The sequence below is a fragment of the Schizophyllum commune genome, assembly GCF_000143185.2.
Source record: "Schizophyllum commune H4-8 unplaced genomic scaffold SCHCOscaffold_9, whole genome shotgun sequence".
NCBI classification, from domain to species: Eukaryota; Fungi; Basidiomycota; class Agaricomycetes; order Agaricales; family Schizophyllaceae; genus Schizophyllum; species Schizophyllum commune.
This window is the reverse complement of record NW_026089546.1, coordinates 2080766-2104417: the sequence shown is the minus strand read 5'-3', so window position 1 is coordinate 2104417 and position 23652 is coordinate 2080766. Positions and strand designations below refer to the sequence as shown.

The window sequence follows — 23652 nt, the reverse complement described above, 5'->3', positions numbered from 1 at the left end:
GTTTGTGGCCAGTAGACGGGGCGGCTAACGTGCGTCAGACAACAGGTATGAGCGCTTGTTCGTACCGTTAGGAAGTAGGACTTACCAAACGGGCTCTAGTTACACTGTTAAGGCCTGCGCCGCACGCCGAAGCTACGGCTTGCTTCTGTCGTGTACCCAATAAGTCTAACGCTCGCTGAGATGACGGCTCCATACATATGCCTCAGCGTTAGTAGTTTTCATTCGTTGGCCTCCCCATCGCCACCCCCGACGCGTGCGTCTGGTGCATCCTTGTGCGCCTTTATATGCCTCGAGAAGGTTTTCGGGATCCCCACTCTCGCCGGATCTGTGCCCATCCCGCCCGGAACTCGATAAGTTGCTATGGAAGTTGCAGGTCTTGTCGTAGGCGTTATGAGTCTGGCCTCGCTATGGGAGGCATGCATGCAAGGTACGTCGTACCACTCAGCGTCTCTAAATGCGCTTGACCTCATGAAAACTAGTGTTCGACGTTGTCGTGACTGCCCAGCGTTACAGCTGGGATTGCGAGGTGGCTCGCGTGAAGCTGGACATAGAACACGCACGGCTCGCCGTGTGGGGAGAGACCGTCGGGCTCACCGACTCTCAGCGCGGTGGGTGCACCGTGGCATCGACTTCCGCACACGATGCACGGATCTCTTCTCAGCCTGCGCCTCGTCAACATCCACGATTGAGAGATCCCAAAGTGGCCAATGTGGTTCGTGACTCCCTGGGCTGCATGCACCGTCTGTTCGAAAAGATGGAGACCTTGCAACGGCGATACGCACTGCGACAGGACACAGACAGTTCATTTTCGGCCTCTCCTGATGTCCTCTTTCCGAGAGCATGGACCTCAATCTTCGAAAGGAGGTTCGATAGCCCCAGAGACTCACGAATGAACCGCAGAAGTAAAGAGAACATGACGACGGTGGGTACCGCACGCCGCACTGAAGGATCCGTATTGAACGCCTTTCATCCAGCGCACCCGATGGGCAGTATCTGACAAGAAGCGATTCGAGGAGCTCCTTAGCGACATAAGATGGTTCAACGACAGTCTTTGCAAACTCGTCACCGACGAACTGGTGATGAAGAACGATCGCCTATCCAACACTGAGGAGGACGATGAAGTTGGCTGCCAGAAAGGTCCTCCAGAGGACTTAAGCAGCGCCAAAGAGCGTGTATCTATGCTTGAAGATTGGGTGTCTATTTCTCCGGATGAGTCGGACAGTCGCGAAAACCTGTCCTATTGGCCTATTCCTGTCGACGAGAATAACGTAAGGCCGCCCAAGGTCTTCATCTACAAACACTGATGCCAGTCACAGGAGCCTGGCCTTTCTCAAAGAATGATGAACGCCATTGGAGATATATTGCGCCGTTCACAAAGCATCTTCACTACGCGCTCGACGACCGGGCAGAAGTATCATTCGCTCAATGATAACCATACCCCGACATGGAGGTCGCGCATCTACGTTGGTCGACGAGCACCAAGAGGGCGAAAAGAGCAGCCTACATACCGAGGGGCCCCGGTGAACCCGGTTTGACACCGTACGAGGCTCTTCAGGCGAGGGCCAAGTATGCGTTCGAAAGCTAAGGTGAGGGTGAACTCCCGCTGTTGGCGAGAACACAGGTGGATGTGCTCGATGGTCGCGATCCCGCATGAGTGACGATGTGTCGGGAATATTCCTGCGACTGACACGAACATAGGTGGTGGTACGTGAGGAAACCTCGCAGCGGCCAGGAAGGAGTTGTCCCTGCTGCGTATGTACTCCAGGCCTCCCGAAAAATTAACCATTAATTCCAGCGCCACACGTCCTTCTGCACATGTGAGTCCTTCTCTGATTCGTGAAATCCTCTGGGCTTACACCTTCTACAGATTTAGTCATGTAGATAATCGCTCCCTCGCCGTATTTATCGAGTATTTATCAAGAGTTCGAACAACCTTTGACACGGTCCATCAAAGCGAAGATCAGACGCCCTTGCTATCGCGATAGCACTGCGTACCAGCTGACCTTCGCACGACCTCTGATGATACTGAAGGTTCATCACTCGGCGCGTGAATGCAGCGCGGCATCTCCGTGGCGTGTTCATATGCGCGTCACGCTATCCAGTCCTCGACTCTACGACCCTCTGGAGCGAAGGTGGCTTGAAGGTGGTGTTGAGTGATTGCTGTGTCCCTTATCCAGCACGCCTTTGTCGACGAACGGCCTCTGCAGTGCTTGCTGTGGAACGAATGATCCATTTCCCGAAGGTCTGCGAAGGTATGCTATAAACATCACACCTGAACTTTCACTGCGTTGACTCATACAGGTTCAGGGTACAGGATGTGATCTTCGTAGATGCCCAACAACAACATCTCTGTCCATACGTGGGTATCACACCTGGTGCGCCCTCCATACATCGCGCGCTGTCCATGCTTTGGCTTAGCGTACTCGCTACAGATGACATTGTGCGAACTAGAGACGGCAGCGTCGAAGTCTCACCTATACGACCTGCAGCCGGGTGGATGATACGCCCCACCTTGAACGTGCCGCAGCTTCGAGTGTATTCGCGGATCAAGGTACCCTCAAAGGCCGCTCTGTACAGCAGAGGTTGATACTGCTTCCTGGAGTCCTTTTCTAGGCCTAATCAACCCCGTGCATCCCATGCACGAATGCTGTAGGACCTCGCAAGTGCCTCCGCCGCGGTCTATATAACGTCCGAACCGCGTCAGGTCAGTCATCAAGCTATCCCCACTCAGGCATTTGAATCATTATGGAGGCTGCAGGACTCGCTATCGGTGCCGTAACTCTCGTGTCCCTGTGGGAGACTTGCATGCAAGGCGAGTGTCGAGTGCACCTTATCGTGGCTAGCAATTGTACTCAATCCCGTGTCAGTGTTCGACGTCGTCGTATCTGCGCAGCACTTTGACGAGGAATGCGAGCTAGTACGCATCAAGCTGGACGTGGAACGTGTCCGCCTCTTCGAATGGGGAGAGGCTGTTGGGTTGGCCAAACTCAAGCACACCGACACTGGCTCGGCGTCCACTCCGAGTCTGGCTACCGGTGATAGCTCTCTTTCCGGAGTCCATCCGCAGCTAGGGAGGTCCTACAAAAAGATCCTGGCCAGGGATATCCTGGGCTATATTCGTCGCCTCTTCGAGGACACGGAGGCTCTACAGCGACACTATGGCCTACAGCGTGTGCAGGGTGGCCCCTCCCCTCACGGCGACGATATGTCTCCCAGAGCGTTACGTTTTATATTCAAGAGAGCGTATGCAAGCGTTCAGGCGTTGGCTAAGGTCAATGCAGAAAAAGTGAACTTACGGACTGTGGGTAGAAATATTCAACGCGACCCTTCATATGCTCATTGATATATCAGCGTACTCAATGGGCCATATCCGACAAGGGAAAATTCACAAGCCTCATCAACGAAATGAAGACGTTGAACGACAGTCTCGCCGACCTCTTCCCCGGCACAGCGACCATAACAAGGAATCATCTACGACACGATATCGAGTCCAGCGACGAAATTGGGTCCTTGATGCTGCTCCAAAGGGCTTCCAGCGACGATTATGCCGAGTTCTCCGGTGCGGCCCGCATGCGCATCTCGGTATTGCAAGCGCGAGCGTCTCTGGGATTCTCAGACCAGGCGTTACGCCCACAGGACGAGTACAGCGAAGCCAATACTCCTGTTGATCTAGGTCGAATTGAGCCAGCATCAGAAGCAGCGGGACCATCTTCAGTCAATGGGTATACGGTAAGCTTATGTCCCTGGGGTGTCGCTCAGCGCCATCGCTGATCAATCCGCAGAACATACATGATAGCCGACATTGGCACACAATGAGGAGCCTTCTGGAGGAGATCAGCGGCGCCACCAGCCATATATTGGATCTCAGTCGGATGATGACTGAAACCCCACCTTCATCACCAAAGACAGGAATCATGGAGAGCGCGCAGCATGCTCTCTTGCTCACCATCCACGAGAGCTGCTCAGAGTGTGTCTGCAACGTGACATCGACTGGTAGGCCGAGGCAGATCTGCGTCCAGTATGCGTTAGCTTACGATTAGGCATGCTACAGATTCATCGTCACCTGACGATCCGTCTCGAAGGATCAAGGACCTGGATTTTTACGTGCAACGTGCTCTACGTGAATCCACGGTACTGCACCTGCCAAAGACGCGACGGAAACCCAAACGACGGCGCGAAGCAGCGAATGAGACGGTAGTGGTCGAGAGACGTGAGCAGCACGGTGAGCCCTTGTAGCAGCTGCCTGACCTTACTCACATACTGAGACTATGGCGCAGGGCCGTCGTGCGACAACGCTGAGTTGAATGTGCCTCAAGCAAGCACATATTCACTCACGCAAACGTTGCCCTTGAGAATTCGAAAACGGACTCTCACTGAAAGTTCACCGTCAGCGGCGGGTTGACGGCTACAAGCATATCAACACGAATGTCCTGTATATATACTTCGTCATCCTTATTGACTGCGTACATGATTCAAAATTCGCTGAACAAAGGCAAGAAGCTCAACTCCACACATTTTGCGTCCGCCCCGAGGCTTAGGCGTGGCCGAAGACAGGCTTGGGCTGGTACCTGTAAATTAGTCAACATCGTCCTGGTGAGTAAACATCGCTCTGAAACTCACGGCTCTTCCAAGTACGCCACCTCCTCGTCCGTCAGCGTCAGGTCCGCCACCGCGCTCTCCTGCGCCCTCGCCGGCGAGTTCATGCCCACGATCATGCTGTCCGTCTTCGACGCCACCCACGCCAGCGCGACCTGGCTCATCTTCACGCCCCGCTTCTTCGCGATCTCCTCCACGCGCTTGACGATGGCCTGGTCGGCCTCCGACAGCGGCAGCGCAATGGGCGTGCCTTGCAGCGACTCGGTGCGCGCCGTGGCGCCCGCCTCGACCGGCCTGGCGAGCTTGCCGCCGAAGAGTGGGGAGTAGGGGATGACGCCGATGCCGTTGAACTTGCAGTACGCCAGCATCTCGCGCTCCTATGCCGCTCGTCAGTGCGCATCCCTTCACCCCACTCCAATCTCGAACTCACCTCCTCGCGGTACAGCAACGAGTACTGGTCCTGCATGCTCACAAACTTCGTCCAGCCGTTCTTCTCCGCGACCTCGTTCATGCGCGCAAACTCCCAACAGCGCATCGAGCTCGCGCCGATGTAGCGCACCTTCCCGCTGACGACCAGGTCGTGCAGCGCGCGCATCGTCTCCTCGACGGGCACGACCGGGTCGAAGCGGTGGATCTGGAGGAGGTCGATATACGAGGTGTTGAGGCGCTTGAGGGAGCCCTCGACGGCGTTGAAGATTGCCGTACGCGAGAGGCCGGCGTTGTTGACGTGCTCGGGCGTGTTAAGTAGGTAGGGCTGGATCAGGGCGAACTCGTTGGGGTTGCTGCTGACGATGTCTGCGAGGTTGTTCAGTGATATGTGGCACGCCGTGGCAAGCGACACTTACGGTAGCACTTGGTCGCGATGACCACCTGGTCGCGCGGGATGTTGTACTGCACAGATTATAAGTCGGTGTCCGCCACCGCAACACTGGATCTGCACTTACCCTCTCGAGGAACTTGGCGATGATCCGCTCGGACGCGCCGTTCGAGTAGTTGTTCGAAGTATCAATGGTATTGATGCCGATATCCCAGGCCGCCTTGAGCACGCGTATGCTCTCCTCCTCGCCGAGCACCCAAGACTTGCCCTCGTTGAAGGTCTGGGAGCATACGAGTGAGCAAGCTATGTATTCGCGAGGTTGCCACAAATTACTCACCGCCCAACCAGGCTCGCCGAAGCTCATAGCGCCGACCTGTCGATGCGCTTGTCAGCCTGCACACGCAATGAGAGAGCAGAGAGTCAACGACGTACAATGGGAACCGAGACGCGAAGGCCGGACTTGCCCAACTGACGGTAGACGACCTTGCCAGACATATTTCGTTGAGGTGGTTGAGAGAGTACGAGGGAGTACGAGTGCTATTGCTGGTCACCTTCCAAAGCTACTCTGGCTTATATACCCCGTCGCAGTACCGGCTCTCAGCCGGCCTAGGTAGAAAGCTCATTACGGGACCATCTGAAGTCGAATGGTGGACGTGATTGTCACTTCACAACCTATGCGGGCCCAGTCGGTTGCGCAACCGATGTCGATGACTCATCGGATGGAAGTCCAGTGGACGAACTTGTATGAGTTTTTCCTCCCGATCTCTTCCCGTTGCTTGCTAACAGGACCCACTGACTGCTGAAGCGGCCCATCCGGCGGCAATTTAACATTGAGCAATAGCTCTGTGAGATCGCTGACGTGGCGAGAACAAAGGAACGGATTCCGGGGGAAGAGCTGCACGGCTCGCACGTGTCTCATGTCTGTCTCCGTTTGGAAACTCTTCAACCGATTCTCAACGACTACCACATTCTTTGACCTGCGCTAACCGGTTGTACAGATCACTTCATATCATGCACACTCTCAAGCCATCTTATTTTCAGCAGATAGCTCGATTCTCAGCGCTTGCGTTCCAAGGGTATCGATTGTGACAGAGGGACATGGGTGCAGGCATAGACAGCGTCGATTTGCGTAGTACAGCAACTCATAGGGCATGGTAGAAAGCATAATGATACAATATGATGTGTGCATACGCTTATGCCTGGTTGCCCTCCGCGAAGGTAAGGATATCGGAGTCGCCCTGGTCCGTGATGGTCATGACACTACAGCCTCGATCAGTCGCAACGAAGATCGGTGAAAGCGATCACATACCCGACACGGAAGAGCTTTCCAGCAGCGGTACCCAGCGCAACGTTCGTGCCCGCAAAGTGGTGCACGGTCGTCTTCGAGAGCATAGCGTAGTACTCGATCTCGGACTTGCGCAGAGGGGGTGCGTTACCGGCGATGAGGATGAGCTTGGCTAGTCAAAGCGTTAGTCGAAGGGACCTTCTCAGCCTCACGCTCCAGTCCCCCGAGGAGAGACAAAGAGTGACTCACCCTTGCCGTTGCGCATCTGCTTGAGCGCGGACTTGTAGCCCAGCGAGTACTTGCCCGACTTGACGACGAGCGCGAGCTTCGCCGAGATCGACTCAGTCGACTTGGCAGCCTTGGACTTTTTGGTGGGGGCCATTGGGACGTGGGGCGCTGCTGGACGTGGAGGTCTTGAGGATGGCGTTGGGCTCCCTGACGCGCGACGATCTCCCGCTCGAAAAGTTTGGCGCACGTGAGTGTGCTGTATAGCATAGCGGAAAGTGCCGAGCCACGCATGGCACTGCTTGTACTTGCTTGGCATCAGCGTCTGACGCGTGCGGTCACGGTGACGCGTGCTCCGTCACGTTCTCATGTTTGTTTCCGGCCATGTCACTGCTCGAATCTATCGACCGTCTTTCACAGCAGGCAAAGTCCATTCGGAACTCAGCTTGTAGTATTGCACCTCGCCAGTCGCATCTTGACCCTCGTCTCAATGTCGCTGGCCCCTTCACTCGCGCTATACTGTACACTTCGCTGGGCGATCTGATTCGTGAAGTTGAACCTACCGAACTCGGGCTCTTTCACGTAGTAGACTCTCCCGCCTCTGGCGACGCACCAGCTGCTTCGGCCGCCGAACTCACGCGCGTCTCCGTTCCTGTCGCTACTCCACTTCGAAGACCACCTCCGAAGGATGAGCGACACAAACAAAGACCTGATCCTGAGATCTACGCTAAGGCGGCCCTTCGCTACGTCGAGGACTAGTATGTATGATTGGCCATTCATCATGGCTGGGCTAATCAATGTCAGTGCGCACATTCGGCCTGCGCCTCGTGCTCGTGCGCAGGCTCTCGCTATCATAGAACAAACGGAGGAGGCGCGTCAGAATATACAGGAATTGAATGATGCGCTTCAGCAAGTAAGTCATGCGATAAGAAGGTGATCTCGCGTGCGAACGTTGACTTAGGCGCAAGCAGCCGAACCAGCGTCCTTCGCGGCTCAGACTGAGGACGAGGAAGCGCTCATCAAAGAGCTGCAAGCGAGAATCAATACGATGAAGAATCGCGTAAGTGCAATGAACTTGATAAACCTCGTTGTGCCAAGTCTTGACCCGAATGGCAGAAAGAGGCTGCTATACAGCGGAAGAAACTGGCTACGACCCCCGTCAAGAAGCAACCCGCCTTTAGTGGGAAGACGCCTGTTCGCGCCAAGGATGAGGACGAGAACAGCTTCTGGAGCACGCCATCTGTGGCTCAGCAATCCAGCCTTGCGCAGGAAGAGGCGGATATGCTCCTCAATGAGAGCTTCGGGGAGCTCGGCGACGCTAGCTTCGCAGCGAGTCCAATCAAGCCCTCACGGCAGCCTCTCGGGAAGCGCCTGCGCCAGGACGAGCCCCCAGCAATTTCACGTCGCCCTATACATCGCGAGGACGAACCCATCAAGCCGCGAGCGGAATCAGCTGACGAACCCCGCTCGCCCTCGCCCCCGTCTCCCGGCGGAGAGGACGAACGGGGCAACGAGCCGGAGAGTTCAGCGCAAGCCCCGGGAGATGCCTCCGTATCAGAAGACCAGGATACCATCATTATCTCGAAGCCCGCTCCGCCGCCGTCACCCCCAAAGCCTACCACACCGCCGCCGAACCCTGCCCTTGCGCCGCAGACGCCGGGCACAGCGAAACGGCTGAAGGTTCGGGTGAATGCGGATGTCGAGCGTATTGTGGTACGTACGGGCTGCTTCTCAACTGCGTACCTCGTCTCATGACTTCCCTCGAAGGTCAAGGTTTGGCAGACCGTTGGCGACATAATCATGCCCAATCATCCGTACCACACTGGGCCCGGTTCTACTGGCAAAGAGAAGTTGCCGAGCGCGAAGGACACCATGTACGTCCCTCATCTTCTACCGAGACCACGCTTTAACCTTCTTATTGTTCAGCGCCCACCTTCGCGACATCGCCTCGCTCTCAACCGTGACTCCGTCGTCACCCTCCGCGTCAAGCGTGTCCACGCTTGCCACAGCTCCCTCCGGCTCGGCAACCCCTCAGCAAATCTTCACCGCACACCTCTTACTTGAACTCCTCGCTGCCGCGCCGAGCTTCACGTTACCATTGAATCGTGCCAAGGAGCTCCTCGCCGACAAAGCGCGCGAAGACGGCGGCAGTGCCCTCGGCTCGCAGAGCAACAGCGTCGTGTACAAGTGCGTGGCCAAGCGCCTGGTGAAGATTGTGCGTAGCGGGCGTGAGCAGATTGTAGCCTTCGACGTTTAGACGGACGTGCTTGTCGTATGTTTTTCATGGATCATGATATTTGTGGTGCGAACTTATCCTCATTGGCCCGAACGGTAACGGAGGGTGCTGGACCACACATGCTCGCTCCCTTTACGATCAGCAATGCTCATTCGGTGCTTCATTTCCGATATACTCAGCACAATAAACCTGAAGGGGATCTGGTAGACCCCGCCGCCTGCTTATCACTAGATTTGTTGAATCGCTGATCCTCTGACCTGTCTACGAATTCAGCCTCCGTCGCAAGGGCTGGCAACGCCGCAACCGCAGGACGCCGAGTATGTCGCGCGCACGACGTCAATGGCGATCCACCACCAGCTGTGGCTTGACACATACGACGAGCTCCTCACTACAAATCCTTCATGTCCAATCATCGATATGTCGTCGCTCGCAGTCTTTTCGCCCTGCGAGATGACTGAGCAGGTGCGTATATGAACAACCACAGCGTGTGGTAGATGATTTTTGCGCGCCGCCATGTGCACTCCCTCCAGTCTTCAGCCACATGTTTTCCTTCCTTTCAACGCCCTTTCGCCCCTTGCCAGTACCCTTCGCCCTCCATCGACCCCAGTCAACCTGCGCCACACGCAGTCGCCACCAATTCACCATGCACACCGGTCGCCTCGTTGCCCCCAAGGGCCTTCTCCAGCGATCCAGGGCAAGATCGTCCGTGCACTCCACCGGTATGTGAATCCGCCGCGAGCATGTTTGTTGACTGCCGCGCGTCGCCACCCTGACTGCCACCGGGCGCAGGCGCGTCCGGTGCGGGTTGCTGTAAGCCTTTCGGGGAAAGCTAGAGCGTCCCGAGCAGGGCTACTGTGACCCTGCTGAAAGGCTCAAACCGATCTCGGTCGTCCTGAAGCTTCGTCGTGTAGACGATCGTGGAGGAAATCATAACCGGGAAGCTCTCGGTTTATGAGTGTGTGCTGGCCCTCTCGCCGTTTGCCGTCTACAACTCACGAATCGTCGCCGCGCGGAACATCCCGAGAGTTGGTCCTTCCATCCGCAGACGTCAGATGCCAACTTTTATAACCCTTGTTCTAGTCGTAAGAATTTACTCGCCTCTGACGTGCCCGTCATCCCCTCCTCACCCTCGCCGTCCTCGCCGCATCATGTACTTACGAAAAGCCTACTGTTCTCTTCCTTCCAGCGCCTTCCCCGGCGGAATGAAGTCCGACGGCGAGCCAGCCACCAACAATTCAGGTGGTCGCCGGGTCGTCTCCAGGGCACCCCAAAAAACCGAAATTCGTCGTCCCCCCTCTCTCTAGGTTGCCTGTCCACAGCGTCGGCTCGTCATTCGTTGTCGCAAGGGTCTTCTGTCTTCCCCAAGCGTCAATCAGCGATCGCTGACCGTCGAATGAATTTCGACTGGTCCCTTGAATGCGTTCGCTGCATGGCGAGTTGACTGCGAGAAATAATTGCCCTGGCTTCCCTTCTCACCTCAAAAATACGCTGAACTCGTGCTCGAACGCCGCAGAGTTTCGGGGTGGAAGCAACGGATGACTCCTTCTGAGCGAGCTCGATAAACGAATTTGCCTACTAAATCCCTGACACGCCCCAGCGCCCATAAAGCCCTCGTGTCCTCCAATTCGCATATCTGTGAGCGCCAGCCAGGCCACGGGGCTACCATGCCTTTATTTGGGCACAATGCGCCCACCACGCGCCCCCGAGGCGTCCTGCACCCCGTCACGCGCGAACCCCCGGGCCTGGCGAAGACGGGGCCGCGTCCGCAAGCGTCGTTTGCAAAGCGACCGCTGCACCCATCAGAACGCGAAGTTCAGACGCAGCTGCAGTGCCATTTCGAAGTTGGTATCGCGCGGCGAGAAGGCCTGATGGGGGGTGCGCCACCAGAAAAGGCAGGAGAAGGACGCGACGGCCGGCCCACCGCCACGCCGAGGGGCGCAACAACCGAGGCGTGGGTGCTTGTGGGCGCCGAGGATCGCCGTACGGCCCGGTCCGGGGGGGAAAGTGCCTGATGCGGAACTTGCCGGCGGTCCGGAAGGCACGCGGCGCCCCGAGGCCTGCCTGATCACGAACGCCCATGTTGAACTTTGGGGCGCGCCTTTGTTAACCGCTGACCTCTCTCGTCTGCCTCCACTGTCGCTAATTGCGATCGCCCTCTCTCATCGGGCTGCTATCACCCTCTGCTTATGGTTATGCCGCCGACTACGACAGCTAGCGTTCCTTCCGCGGCAGCGCAAACAGATTCCAATAAAGCCTCCGCGCTGCAGTCACAAATCCATGCTCTGACTGACCTCTATAATCAAGTAGCCGCTATACGTCAGCTTCCTGCTCATGTACTCGCCCCTCCGCCTTCCTTTGGCACGCTCTCCTCTGCGCAACAAGACCTTGACCAGTTGAAAGCTTTCCAAACGACTCTGACAAGCGCCCCCGTCCAAGAAGCCCTCAAGCATGCCCAGCTGCGAGGTGGTTCAGGAAACGCCGACGTCGAGCTCAGCCGCTTGAGGCGAGACATCCGAAAGCGTCGGTATGTCCTTTTTTATTATGTCTAGCACCGACGTGCGGAATCGCTCACGAAAATACGCTCCCTTTTCTTGCCCTCTTCCGCAACCGTCTGCCACCGCGTGTCTCGGCTGTGAACGTCGACCCACCGCACCTGCGTCATTGGCCCCGTCCTCGCGCTTTGCCCGGTATTGTGCACTCGATTATTTGACAATAATACGCCATACAGGCGCCCTCCCTCGCCCGAGTCGCCCTTGCCGTACAATGCGGAGCAGCAGCCCACGGAGAAAGCGATCTTCCCGAGCGCTGAGGGTGGCCCGTTGGCGGTGTCCGAGCTGCCCGAGTTCGTGCGCGGGTTCAACCGGGCGCATGGGGCGAGTGCTGTCCGGGTGCACGTCTGGGTGCGGCATCGCGGGGACGCGCAGGCGAATTTGGGGCAAATTCGACAAAGTCGACCGCTCGTCCTGCGGGTGACGATTGCGAGTGTGCTCACCGCATATCTTGGCTTTGGGGTGCAGGATGACGAGGGCGGGACGCTCTGCGCGGAAAGCGTCGTCGTGCTTGGCCCTCGAGAAAAGGCGCGCCACCGCAAAGATTAGCGCAATCATTAGATAGCTGACGTCGACTCTGCGCAGAAAGCGCCTCATCAACAATCCGAATATGCGGTATTCCGGAATCTATCGCAGCAGGTAGCCAGAATGATTCAGGCGCATCCGAGGGTGGCATGTCAATCGCTGCTGGTGGGTCTCCTCCTTCCCGTCCCGCAGAGATTAGCCACTCATGCGTTAATGCAGGGGCTAATGAGCGCGTATGAAAGCCTGTTCACTGAACCGTGCACGCGCTGCAGCCGTACACTGTCGACCGAAGGACACATGCCGCCGACGGGGCGGGTGTGGACCGAGGGCGAGGGCGGGGAGGCGGGACGATGGGTGGCGCGACATGTGACGTGCCGGGCGCTGTGAATGGCATCGGCGGCGGGATATGACGCGGCGCGCAGGCTGTGCAGGACCCGGAAGAGCGGGCGGATCGACGGGAAGGGGCGGCTGGATTCCGAGCGGTCATTGTCTTTTGTGGCCTCGGAAAATCAAATTGAGTGGTCGCACGGGGGTCCTTTTGTAGTGATTACCGGAAATGGTTAGGCGCGCTCTTGTTCTTTCTCAGCTGTTAACGTTGCCTTCAGGCTTCCATCAATCATGATGGCTGTGATTTGTATTTGTGTGGGAACGGGTGTCCTGCCATTGTTTTTGCCCAAAGAAACACAGCGAACGGCGGTGGCGAGCGCGAGGGTGGCGGTGGACGGAGCGACGGCGGGGGGCAGAGATCCGGGCAAGATCCTGCCATAAGCGGGAGTCAGAGATCGGGAGGGCGAACGGACGGCGATATGCATATGGAAATGGTGATCGCTGGCTGTAACCCCGCGAAGTTGGCTGGTCGGACGTCTTGTCGCGGCGCGTGGGTTGTGCGCGGCGGACGCGTGCGCTGCGGATGCTGCAGCGCGCCTTCGATGCGCGCGAGCTGACGGGGGGCGGGTCCAGGGAGCTGACGCTGTGATATTCGGGGCGAATCTGGCGATGTGCTTGGAGTGACAGCAATAAATGGAGAGCGGACGGAGGAGCCCCTGTCCCCCCCGCTGATCACGCCGGAGCCTAAACGGCCGCGCCCTGGCTCAACACACGCCTTTTATCGCTCCTCTTCTCCAACCACCATCTCCCCCGACACCGGCCATGAACATCCCTACGCCCCAGTACACCCCCGTCTCCGCCACCTCGCCCAACCGCATCCTCCATGTCCTCGCCTACACCCCCACCGACGGAGACCCAGACTGCCCCATCACCGTCCGCCTGCACTGCCAGTCCGACCTCCCCAACAACATCTTCATCCGCCTCGTCGTCGGCCAGAAGCCCGTCCACTCGCGCATAACTGCTGCACCCGGCCCGGACGCCGCCTACGGCCAATGGCAACTCAACGCCGCAGCCCCCCGCAATCCCCCATGGCAAGGCGACGCAAAGTCGCTGACTGTATCACTCTCCCTCGAGGCCCTCAACGAGCAGGGGGTCGTACTTGACTCGGTCGCCTTTGGCCACTTCACCTACTGGCGACCAGGTCCGTCGCCATTCCCCCTCTGACGCTAACCCGCTTACCCTTGCTTAGACTCGCCGCCATCACACAACCGGCTCGCCTATCTCACCGACGACGTCAGGACCCGCCGCCGTCGAGCGAACTCGGACGTCTCCCGCATGGGCGACGGACCGCGCCGACCACGCACGTACACCATGCCCAGCCACCCTCAGGGTGTCCAGATCTACCGCCGACAGAAGGCCAAGTCGGTCAGCAGGGGGCGTGGCGCAGCGTCACCCGACTTTATCAACGAGACCCCCGTCCTCGAGCTCGTGACTCCGCTTGAGGAGCTTTGCAAGGGCTGGGACGGAGACGAGCTCGAGGCGGGGCGCCGTCTCATCAGCGTCCACCGCGTCCTCCAGGGTCACAAGCTTATCGTCACCTGCACGCCGCTTAGGCAAGAGGAGTATCACCCCTCCGACGAATGCGTTATCTCCTGCATCTATCACGAGCAGACGAGGGCCTGCTTCGTCACCTCCGTCGACATCATCTACCTGCTCGAGCGCCTCACTCAGCAGGACTTCCCTGTCGAGGAGAAGAACCGCATCCGCCGCAATCTTGAGGGCCTCCGACCGACGACGGTCTCCAAGCACCGGCCCGGCTACGAGGGCTTCTTCCAGCGCATCATGGACTTCCCAGACCCGAAGCCGCGCAATATCGAGAAGGACCTCAAGGTCTTCGAGTTTACGCTCCTCGGTCAGGCGCTCGAGAAGATCCTCGCGAAGTACGAGTGTCGCATCCCCGCCGGGGGTGACCCCAGCATGCCCACGCTTGCCCCTTCCCTCGGCCGCGGTGGCTCGCCGAACAGCGACCCTAGCGAGCCGCGCAGCTCCGCGAGCCCGACGATGGCCCCCTTCCACCTCCCGCCCTACCACACTCAGCAGCAGCTGCAGGTTGTCACCCAGCACGCCACGCACCCCATGGACATCGGCATTTACCACGAGGGCGGCCGCGGGCCCGAGGACTACTCGCCTACGTACTCGTCCCACAGCGCCTCCTCTTACGCTGCCTCGCCCGCGTCGTACGCGCACGGCCTGAAGCAAGGCCGTTCGAGCGCAGACAGCTTGCTCACTGACGCTAACGTCAAGCCGCCCGTCGATCCATTGCACTCGTACGGCTTTGAGGTCGAGCCCGGGCTCCAGTACCCGCAGGACACCATATACGATTTTCAGTCCTACCCCTACCACCCGAGTCAGGAGGAGTCCATCGGCTTCTCCTCGACGCCGTACGTGGTCTAGAGTTCTTCTTCCCCCTTTTCTATGCGTGTTACCCCACACCCCTTTTGCCTGTATCGCCACCCTTTGCCGCCCATAGCGTGCTCCTTCGTCGCCTACAGCGCTACCACTTTCTTGGCCGCTCACAGCGTGCTGTTCCATCCACATCTATCTATCCCTCTGGTCTTCTCGTCGCGCACATATCTATCTCCTCTCCCTTGGGCTGCCCATTCGTGTCGCCTCTTTCTACATCTCTCGTCGTCTCCTATATCTCGTTTCCAGGGTCATGGCTCTATGTGGATTGTATGTTGTATCTCCCTCTGTACATTAGCTCTATCTATCTTCCTACCCCCTCTGTACTATCCATGGACTTCGGAGTCACCCCGGCTGTATATCTACCATATGAACATTTTACTATTCCCTCGGATATACTTGTGCTCTGGATGGTCGTGTGTGTAATGTCTCCTTGCTCCATCCGCCTCCCACAGTCCGGCGCGTTCTGTCTCACGAAGTCGTGCACTAACCCGCGTTTGGTACGGGTCTCCTGCATGCGGTATCCCCATCGCGTATCGCCGGATCTCGCTCGCATGGGCTAGCGCTAGTGAGGTCATGAATTATTCAAGGATACACTTCGAGAGGAGAGCGAGCGAGGTAGGGTACTCGGCACAAATACACATGCGGAAAGAGAGAGCAGGTATGAGAAACATAGGCGGAACGAGAGGCGGAGGCTGTAGGGACACAGGTGGAACTTGAAGGAAAAGGCACAAAGGTAATAATATGACATAAATGAGGGGAAAATCCGAGACGCGGCCGGCGGTACGCAGGAAAGGTTATCGATACGTAGAAAGGGTTCTGTGCAGGTAGGCTAAGGTAGGGTGATAAAATCGATACATGCAGCAATCCGACGCAGTGAGTCAGTCAAATCAGAACGCAAGCAACTAATTATTCGACGACGCCCCGCGCCTGCCAAAGTTCAGACTCCCAAACCGCGAGAACTTGCCCTTAAGCGAGTTGAACGACCGGCTGCCCATCGTCGACGCGACGACCGACATCCCCGAGTTCTGCGCGCCGCTCATGCCCAGCCCTATCCCCGGCGCGCCATTCGGCGCTCCACCCATGCCCACGTTCATAAACGACGTGTGCAGGGACTCGCTCGAGAACGTCGCGCTGCGCGCTGCATCTGCGGGTGCCGACGACACGCCATGGATGCCGTGGCGCGCGAGATGTGCGAGGTGCTTCTGGAGCGGCGTCTGTTGCGGCGCGGGCTCGGCGGGGCTGAAGGAGGACGAGGAGGGCGACATGGGCGCGGGGGAGGTGAGCGGGCGGCCGAGGTTGAGGGGAGGGATGACAAAGGCGCGCATGGTGGAGACAGTCGAGGTGGAGGGGCGGAGGGATTGCTCGTAGGAACTTGAGCGGAGGTCCATGGAGCGCTCGCGTTGGATGGCGGCGGAGGTAGTGTCGAGGTTGAGGCGCCGGATGTCGTCGGCGAAGTTCCTTTGGAAGAAGGACTCGAGCGTCGACTGGAAGGAGATGAACTCGGGTGGACACAATTGGCCGTGAAGCTTGAGGCAGGCGTCAATCATGCGCAGCTGTAGTAAGTCAGCAAGGAGGTCCAGGTCAACAAGCCGGTAGACTGACCTGATCGTCGACGGCAACTTGCAGCTTCGCCAGTGATTCTGCCCTGTCAGGATTACGATGTCGATAGTCCGCGTTGAGGAACATCTCCTTGTAGGCCTGGATTCCGGAGGTCGCTGGTGCGTCCACCACGTTGTTGAGAGCCATCGACAGCACGTTCGTCGACGTCTCCTGGTTCGTCTTCGCCAATGCACCGTATTTCTGGTAAAGCGCTGTGAGCTCCTTCGTCTTCTCCTCGACTTCCGTTAAGGCAGCCTCGACGGGTGATATCTCCGCAACCTCGATGGCGATGATCTCCGAGCGCCGCAAGACGGTCGGGAAAGTTTCCTCCGTCGTGAAGTACGCCTTCTCCAGCCACGTCTCCTCGCTCCCGTCCTGCGCCGTCCGCCGCACTTGCCGCGAGCTGCTGAAGAGGTTGATGTCGCAGTGCTCGTAGTACGCGCGTACGGCAGCCGGGACCTCCGGATTTGTGAACAGCGGCGACGTGCGATCGGGCTCGGGAGTGACGGCGGATACTTGAATATAGAGATCATTGCCGAACCGAATATCGACTGGAGGGTCCCCCATTGTCTTCAGCACACGAGCACCGGGGTGTTTGTTTGCCATTCGTTCGCAGAATGCCGCATACTTTTCCCATTCGTAGCCGCGATACTATGCAATGAATTAGCGCCGAAGATCGCAAGCATAACAATGGCACTCACGATGAAGCTCTTGTTCCGAATCGCGGAGGGGAAGTCCCCGAAGAATGAAACCCGATAGTAATCCGCATAGTATCGCTGGTTCGTGACAATGTGCTCGTATAGGTTGGCCTGATGCCGCAGAATTTCGGAAAGGCGTACGCTATGATGATGTCAACAATTAGCTTCCGCAATGGACGGAGCACCCACTAATTGAAGGTGACTTCGGCGTGCTGGTAGATGAGTTCCTTGCAGATCTCGATAGCCCTCTCCCAGGCCTTCCCCTTGCCAAGGTAGTCGAGAATTAGCAGGCACAGCGTTTCCTTGCGATGGAATTGCGATTGCTGCGGTAAGCCAAGGTCTTCCATCGGGGGCACGAACGTGTTTAGATCCCATTCGTGTAGGTCCGCATGTAGCTTCAGCGTCAGAGCTGCCTCAACGAAGTTCTGCGCTTGCAAATGCATCTGACAAAGCGTTAGATCCCGGGACCCTTTCTCGGCAACTCGTGCCTCTCACGTTGACTAGCTGGTGGACATATTTGATATATATCTCATCACGGCCTATTCGGCGAATGAAGTTCATAAGCCGCAGCTGTTGAACGAAACAAAGTCAGCGGACGCTAACAATGGAAGATTGGTAGGTGGCGTACCGTGGCGATGACCCTGTCATCAGCGAACTCATCGCCTTCAGGCAACGCCCGGACGCTTAGCAGCAGTTCCAAGAACAGATCGACGGAGTCAAGGAAAGCGGAGACACGTTCGCGCAAGCCCTCGTCGACGTCGGAGCTGTCGAAAAGGTTCCGCAGTTGCCCAATGAAGAACGCTCTCGAGATGTCGTCTCCCTTGCTGTCCGACATGAATAGTAGATCCAGCCGCGTAACGATCTCGTTCTCGATAGAATCAAAGTTGTCGCTTCGATGGTATTCGGCGACTATCATGCTGTAAAGCATCTGCGCGGCATTGTTGCGGACAGAATCATGATGACTCAAGCAGAGATTGACGATCTGCCCCACCAGCGAGTTCAAATGCACCTGGTACCCCTGCAATGAAGTCATTCGATGTATGCACCCCCTTGTCCGAGCAGAGATCTTACCCCATATTTGACTGGCGTTGCCATACCCCCCACCGAGTTCTCAGCCCAGCCGAGAGATTGCCACAAATTCAACAAGAGGTCCGCTCCTTGTCCGCGCACGTCGCCTGCTAAACGCCAGACTGCGCGTCGTTTCTGAAGACCGTGTCAGATACGGCAGCAGGTGCCAATCGAAGTCAGCATACCTGTGGACTGAACTCTTCGATGACGAGCTGGTCCGAAGAAAGCAGCTTCAGCAGCACGCCAAAGCATTGCCGCCAAAGGTCAGCCCGGAAGGAAGCTTGCTCCTCTTGTGGCGGTATGAAGTTGCTCTCCATGATGCTGGTAATCGGCTCGAGCATTCGTATGAGGACTTTGTGTGCAAGAACATTCGCGTTGAGCCACGCGGGAGGGAAGGCCTCGTAGTCCAAAACGGACGTCGCGACAGCGAAGAACTGGGTGAGAAGAGACACGAAGCGCTCAGGTCCCTCTATGCCGAGGCTGTCGTCGAGGAATGCGAGCATCATCTTTTTCGGCGTCGAAAGGATGAGGGACAGGATCACGATCGCAATTTCGCCAAGCCCAGGGACGAAGACCGCTTCGTGAGGCATGGATGACTTGCTTGGACGGGGCGATTCCGGGAGGGTGGCAAGGAGTGAGAAGGGATACGAGGAAGGAAACGCGACAGCTGGGGTGAGCTTCTGATTGGAGTTGATGCGGGCACGTTCCATGGCCCGTCGGGAAGCCTGCGAGTTTAGCTCGCGGTAGGACTCAAGCAATCTATAGGACGATGAGCGATGTGGGTGATAGATGAAGACGAGTATAACTTACCGAGGGAGGAGAGGCAAGAGATTCTCCACGTTCTCCTGCTCCTGCTTCAACCTACGTCGATCCGCGGTCACCGCCGGGTCCACCAAACTCGTCTGCAGCCTGTCGAGCATGACGGCGATAATGGTCACGCAAAGTCGCGTGCCCTCCAGCCAGCTCACTCGTGCCGCATCCTTCGCTGATTCCGAGTCGCCACTCATCGTCTGCGTGAAGTCGTCGAACTTGCCAAAGTGAGGCCGAATCCACGCCACCATCGCCTCCACCAGCAGCGCGCGGGCCTGTGGATTGTCGAAAAGGAAGCCGCCGATAATTTGCTGGTACATAATGAGCTTGCGAAGGACGATGGTCCCGCGCCCTGCAGTTATCGTATTCGCGAAGTTGGTGACGATGGACACGAGCTCGACAGTGGGGTAAATCTTCGCGAGCTCGGGAAGAATGGAAGGGAAGTGTTGAAGAGCGATCATCTGCGTGCCAAGGACCTCAGGACTGGAGGAGGACATGAGCTCGTTGACCTCGTTGAGATGGCCCCGAAGTTCGCGCCGGAATTGCTGCTCAAGCACGTCCGCAGTCGTGCCACCTAAATGCCCTTCCCTAGCCTTCTGCAGCTCGCGAGCGCGGGTGATGAAGCGGAAGATGTGATACCACACCTTCAGCGCATTGCGCAGCGCAGAGGCAGTTTCGCTGGACGCCGGATTCGACAGCAAGCGACCCATCGCACGAACAATATGCATAGCCGCCATATGGAAGTCGAAGTGCTTTGCGATGTATATGTCGAGCACTGGACGGAAGTTCGTGAAACGGCGGTCCTGCACGATCCCGAGCACGGTGACGAGTGCGTTGAAGACGAGATCGTCCACTTCGCCCTCCGAGTTGCCACTGGACACCATGATGCCGAAGAGCGCGTCGAAGATAGGCTGGAGGAACTTGACGATCTCCGCCTCCCCGACGAACGTGAACTTCTTCAAAATCGTAGACAGCAGCGTGCGGTCCGAAATTTGCTCCCAGTTCAGCAGGCTGAGCAACACCGAGTCCTGTGTCAACGCCGTAGAGCAGAGCGACGTCCTAATCGTGAGCGTGTCCCGGAGGGGCGTCAGGTCAGCATGCGGATGTCGAACAGGCTGCAGGTCGCCGTCCGCGTTCCTGCCTTTGGTCGACAGGTATACATCCGCACCAAGCTTTTCCCACTTGTACAGGGTCAGGTTATGGCTGCCGTCGCCCAGGAAGCTTCGCCCATCAGGGAACAGCGGCTGGAAGGCAAAAGCAAACGGACGCTCCTCCGGGTCCCCCGTCGCAGTCGTCGGCCGGCCGTTCTTGTCGCTCTTGCTCGCCCGTCCACCCCGATTCCGTATCGTGAAGAAGAGGTGCCAATTCGGCCGCGCATCAGAGTGGAACAACTTCGCCATATCCTGGTCCAGCTGGACCTTGAGAAGCTCGCCGAAGGTGGGCTCGTTGCACCGCGCATAGATCGTGGACTCGAATCGCGTCATCGGCGGCTCTCCTGCGCCCCGAGATAGTGCGCCTTCGACTGCACGGCCAGAAGAATCGCGGACTTCAATGGTGACCTGGATGTTCGGTGGCGACGCCGTGATGCTGCCGATGGTGCTGCCCCGGTTGAGCGTCAGCCCCGCAAAGGTGCTGAGCCGGTTGGTGCTGTTCCGCGACTTGCCGGAGGAATGGGTGCCGTTGGACACGAAGGAGTGCGTCGAGGTCGTGAACTGCCCGGACCACAACTTGACGTAGAGCTCGTTTCTTGTCTCGCCGGGGAAGACGACATCGGGGAAGCCTAGTCGTTGTGTCTGCGGAATGTCCTGGAGAGTCATGAGTATACAGAGCAAGCAGACACAAGAAGTCACGTACGAGCAAGAGTGAAGTGTTCTCGCGAACGACCGCAGTCCTGTCGCCCTTGAAGATCTTGACAGACACATTGACCGAGTCCGCTCTAAAGAGCGCATAAGCTAGTGATTTCCCAATCGCACGAATCCATACATACCTCGGCGACTTCTCGATCTCCTTCGTCGCATTCTCCAATATGCATTGATGTAGTATCGAGAACATGCTCTCGTTCGTCGGCACAAACACTGGCATCGAGAACTCGCGCAACGGCGAGGCGTCCACCATCGCCATCATGGAAGTCAGAGGCGTGAGCTCCAGCACCGCGCAGCCAAAGGGTCTCCTGAACTGCTGCGATGCGTCGACACCGTTGCTGGCGCCAGATGTGTCCGCCCAGCCAACAGAAGAGGCGTTGTTGCCAGTCATGCCTAGCGCAGATGCAGCGCGGTCGTCGTGAGTGCCGTCGCGCTTGTGGCTACCGTTGGTATGGTGCAGCGCGAGCTTCATGGGACCATTCCGTACGATCCTGCACACAAGGTAGAGCGAGTCTTGCATATCCGACGCCGCCAAGTCGAGAAAGAGCGTGCGTATGCGCTTCGACGTCCCATCCTGGCTCGGATGCACAGGTTGACCGGTGTGATCCAGCACCACACAGAAGTCCTCCGTTAGGAACTGCTCCGAGTTCCTATGGTACAGCGAGAAAAACAGCTCCGCCGTATCCCCTGGGCCACAGATCGCCGCGGAGAACGAGCGCACGTCAACCATGACATGGTAGAATTTGGACGCCGAGGGCGCAGACGACCGATTTAGAGAGAGTGAGGAGTGCCGAGCGGGCGTCTGGGTAGCGAGCGTGTTGAGACCGACGGAGTGCCGGTGCGTAGCGGGGAAGGAGCGTTGGTGGGCCTCGGGGAAGGCGGAATGCGCGGGGCTGGGCTGCGTGCCCGTTGCGTGCTCGACGACAGAGCCTGAGACGCAGTCGTCGCACGAGACGTCCAGGTACGCCAGCGACTGCTGCATAGCGTACATGCGGACCGCGCTGATCCAGCTTCGCGGCTCGATCTCGCCCTCGACGTCTGTCGTGACTAGCCCTCCCCAAGTCGGGTGGCGCACGATTATGTCCAGGTCCTGCACTCTGTTGCCCGCTACGAGCCGCAAGACGCACTCTTGGCGCATGTTGATGGTTTCTTCTGCCGAGAGGGTCTGCGCGAGCAGCTGTCTTCGCCCCAGATGTAGTGCGTCAATATGTCCGCGGACGATGTGGAAGAGGCGGTAGTCGCGCCGCGCAAGGTGGTGGAACATAAGGGTGTGCCATTCGCGCATCGCTGAGGCAATCTCGTCGACGATGGGCTGGAAAGCACCGCTGACCGTGTCGTCGCCGGTCCGCAAGGAAGGTCTCGGGGGAAGTGGCTTCATCTGCGATTCTGTCGGAGACGCGGAGCGTAGGCTGCTGGCGGGGTTGTATCGCAACGGGCGCGCCATATCCAGCGTGCCGTCTTCAGGGAGCTCTCGCAAGGAGGCCAGGCTCGACTTGTCCTTAGCCCAAGTCATGAAGGATTCGGCGGGGCTGCCAACGCTGCTGCTGATGCTCCGGGAGGGCGCATGTCCCAGACCACTGCCCCGGCCAGTGATACTGGGCGCGCCTTGGCCATTCATACTCGCCGCCAGCTCCGTCAGGCGCCCCTCTGCGTCGGAGAGGTGGTCGCGGATGTATATGTGCGAGTCGGGAAATATGCCAATGAAGACCTGCTGGGTCTCCTCATTCCTGAGCGGGACTTTGCTCGTCGACGCGCCATCGGGCGAGAGGGACCAAGTCACCGGCGGGCGGCGCGTCGTGCATACCACATATCTGCACGAATTGTCAGCCAACGCGGGATCCTCCTTCAGAACACCGACACGCACCCGCGGTACCAAACGCCGTCCACCTCCTTCCCTCTCGGGGTGTACTTCTCGAATGCATACACCTCATCCCCCACCTCCAGCGATACGACGTCCGAGTTCGTCCGCTCGTCCGTGCTACTCGTCTCCGTCACCGTCGAGAGGCGGCTGCGACTCGAAACGCGCGTGTCTCGGCGCGAAGGGGACAGCGGGTACTTCGCGTACCCATACACAATGAGGGGGAGTGGTTCCCACATGAGGGTTCTGAGCGCGTCGTCGCCTACCAGGACGTCGGTAAACAAGCGCGCGGGGGAAGAGAAGCGTCGAAGCGCGCGCACCTGATTTCCGTTAAGTTTTCTGATATGTCCAATCCCGATGCCCACGGATGATGAGGGCGACAGGGCAAGTGTGTAGAGTGGGAGGGGCTTGCGCGCGATGGACTGTACAGGCCAGTCGCGGGGATGGCGCTTGGGCGTATGTGTCGGGCTCGAAGCTCTGGGGAGGTAAGAGTAGAGTGAGTTGAGGAGGGTATCGGCGCGCGGGTGCTGGCAGGCCAGTCAGAGTCTCGGGCGCGCGAGGGTGCCGGGTGAAGGGACGAGGAGAACGCCGAGGCGAGGGCGGACTATGAGCTGGACAGCGGATGTCCGCGTGGCCTAAGCGAGTGACAGAAGGGGATCTCAAGACCTTCCATTCGGACCTATACATCTCCGTCCACGTGTCCTTCTTCGTCCCATGCCACCACCCGCCAG

General features: G+C 58.1%; 10 protein-coding genes across 10 annotated transcripts; 7 read left to right on the top strand and 3 right to left on the bottom strand.

Moving 5' to 3' along the window:
• Positions 1 to 390: 390 nt before the first annotated feature.
• Positions 391 to 1304, top strand: SCHCODRAFT_02509916 (uncharacterized protein; the record flags this gene model as incomplete). The annotated part of the gene is made up of 3 exons (XM_003029891.2): positions 391 to 427; positions 480 to 922; positions 975 to 1304. The coding sequence occupies 3 exons, from the start codon at positions 391 to 393 to the stop codon at positions 1302 to 1304; spliced, it is 810 nt and encodes a 269-aa protein (XP_003029937.1).
• A 1441-nt stretch (positions 1305 to 2745) lies between these two features.
• On the top strand, positions 2746 to 4040 carry SCHCODRAFT_02510885 (uncharacterized protein; the record flags this gene model as incomplete). Its single annotated transcript, XM_003029890.2, has 4 exons — positions 2746 to 2818; positions 2868 to 3301; positions 3352 to 3729; positions 3783 to 4040. 4 exons carry the CDS (start codon positions 2746 to 2748, stop codon positions 4038 to 4040), a joined length of 1143 nt encoding a protein of 380 aa, XP_003029936.1.
• Positions 4041 to 4390: 350 nt separating this feature from the next.
• On the bottom strand, positions 4391 to 6273 carry SCHCODRAFT_02635725 (Aldo/keto reductase). Its single transcript, XM_050345884.1, has 7 exons — positions 5846 to 6273; positions 5751 to 5786; positions 5541 to 5693; positions 5442 to 5487; positions 5027 to 5391; positions 4621 to 4973; positions 4391 to 4568 (listed from the first exon to the last, which is right to left on the bottom strand). The coding sequence occupies exons 1-7, from the start codon at positions 5906 to 5908 to the stop codon at positions 4535 to 4537; spliced, it is 1050 nt and encodes a 349-aa protein (XP_050198995.1). The 5' UTR covers positions 5909 to 6273; the 3' UTR covers positions 4391 to 4534.
• Positions 6274 to 6516: 243 nt separating this feature from the next.
• On the bottom strand, positions 6517 to 7117 carry SCHCODRAFT_02635723 (60S ribosomal protein L30). The gene is made up of 3 exons (XM_003029484.2): positions 6948 to 7117; positions 6723 to 6870; positions 6517 to 6673 (listed from the first exon to the last, which is right to left on the bottom strand). The coding sequence occupies exons 1-3, from the start codon at positions 7078 to 7080 to the stop codon at positions 6607 to 6609; spliced, it is 348 nt and encodes a 115-aa protein (XP_003029530.2). The 5' UTR covers positions 7081 to 7117; the 3' UTR covers positions 6517 to 6606.
• Positions 7118 to 7900: 783 nt separating this feature from the next.
• SCHCODRAFT_02635722 (uncharacterized protein) lies at positions 7901 to 9232 on the top strand. Its single transcript, XM_003029889.2, has 4 exons — positions 7901 to 7983; positions 8040 to 8636; positions 8691 to 8797; positions 8850 to 9232. Exons 1-4 carry the CDS (start codon positions 7972 to 7974, stop codon positions 9178 to 9180), a joined length of 1047 nt encoding a protein of 348 aa, XP_003029935.1. The 5' UTR covers positions 7901 to 7971; the 3' UTR covers positions 9181 to 9232.
• A 1591-nt stretch (positions 9233 to 10823) lies between these two features.
• SCHCODRAFT_02670779 (uncharacterized protein) lies at positions 10824 to 12257 on the top strand (the record flags this gene model as incomplete). Its single annotated transcript, XM_003029888.1, has 3 exons — positions 10824 to 11034; positions 11467 to 11683; positions 11888 to 12257. 3 exons carry the CDS (start codon positions 10824 to 10826, stop codon positions 12255 to 12257), a joined length of 798 nt encoding a protein of 265 aa, XP_003029934.1.
• Positions 12258 to 12446: 189 nt separating this feature from the next.
• Positions 12447 to 12620, top strand: SCHCODRAFT_02510574 (uncharacterized protein; the record flags this gene model as incomplete). Its single annotated transcript, XM_050343238.1, has 1 exon — positions 12447 to 12620. One exon carries the CDS (start codon positions 12447 to 12449, stop codon positions 12618 to 12620), a length of 174 nt encoding a protein of 57 aa, XP_050198994.1.
• A 762-nt stretch (positions 12621 to 13382) lies between these two features.
• On the top strand, positions 13383 to 13784 carry SCHCODRAFT_02510319 (uncharacterized protein; the record flags this gene model as incomplete). Its single annotated transcript, XM_003029887.2, has 1 exon — positions 13383 to 13784. The coding sequence occupies one exon, from the start codon at positions 13383 to 13385 to the stop codon at positions 13782 to 13784; it is 402 nt and encodes a 133-aa protein (XP_003029933.2).
• A 147-nt stretch (positions 13785 to 13931) lies between these two features.
• SCHCODRAFT_02510727 (uncharacterized protein) lies at positions 13932 to 14513 on the top strand (the record flags this gene model as incomplete). Its single annotated transcript, XM_003029886.2, has 1 exon — positions 13932 to 14513. A coding segment is annotated over one exon (582 nt), but the record flags the coding sequence as incomplete, so codon positions are not given.
• A 1415-nt stretch (positions 14514 to 15928) lies between these two features.
• On the bottom strand, positions 15929 to 23160 carry SCHCODRAFT_02509868 (uncharacterized protein; the record flags this gene model as incomplete). Its single annotated transcript, XM_050343225.1, has 12 exons — positions 15929 to 16579; positions 16629 to 17276; positions 17327 to 17465; positions 17513 to 17766; positions 17819 to 17893; positions 17952 to 18341; positions 18395 to 18526; positions 18577 to 19150; positions 19202 to 21006; positions 21056 to 21137; positions 21189 to 22874; positions 22928 to 23160. 12 exons carry the CDS (start codon positions 23158 to 23160, stop codon positions 15929 to 15931), a joined length of 6669 nt encoding a protein of 2222 aa, XP_050198993.1.
• Positions 23161 to 23652: the final 492 nt, after the last annotated feature.

Excerpts from the sequence above, each read along its gene's own strand:
- SCHCODRAFT_02635722 (XM_003029889.2), top strand. Across the intron at positions 8,637-8,690 it reads CGGATGTCGAGCGTATTGTG|GTCAAGGTTTGGCAGACCGT; the intron begins GTACGTACGGGC and ends CTTCCCTCGAAG. Across the intron at positions 8,798-8,849 it reads CCGAGCGCGAAGGACACCAT|CGCCCACCTTCGCGACATCG; the intron begins GTACGTCCCTCA and ends CTTATTGTTCAG.
- SCHCODRAFT_02635725 (XM_050345884.1), bottom strand. The coding sequence starts at position 5,908 with ATGTCTGGCAAGGTCGTCTACCGTCAGTTGGGCAAGTCCGGCCTTCGC. Across the intron at positions 5,787-5,845 it reads TTCGCGTCTCGGTTCCCATT|GTCGGCGCTATGAGCTTCGG; the intron begins GTACGTCGTTGA and ends GCGCATCGACAG. Across the intron at positions 5,488-5,540 it reads TCGCCAAGTTCCTCGAGAGG|TACAACATCCCGCGCGACCA; the intron begins GTAAGTGCAGAT and ends TAATCTGTGCAG.
- SCHCODRAFT_02635723 (XM_003029484.2), bottom strand. The coding sequence starts at position 7,080 with ATGGCCCCCACCAAAAAGTCCAAGGCTGCCAAGTCGACTGAGTCGATC. Across the intron at positions 6,871-6,947 it reads GCAGATGCGCAACGGCAAGG|CCAAGCTCATCCTCATCGCC; the intron begins GTGAGTCACTCT and ends CGCTTTGACTAG. Across the intron at positions 6,674-6,722 it reads GGAAAGCTCTTCCGTGTCGG|TGTCATGACCATCACGGACC; the intron begins GTATGTGATCGC and ends TCGAGGCTGTAG.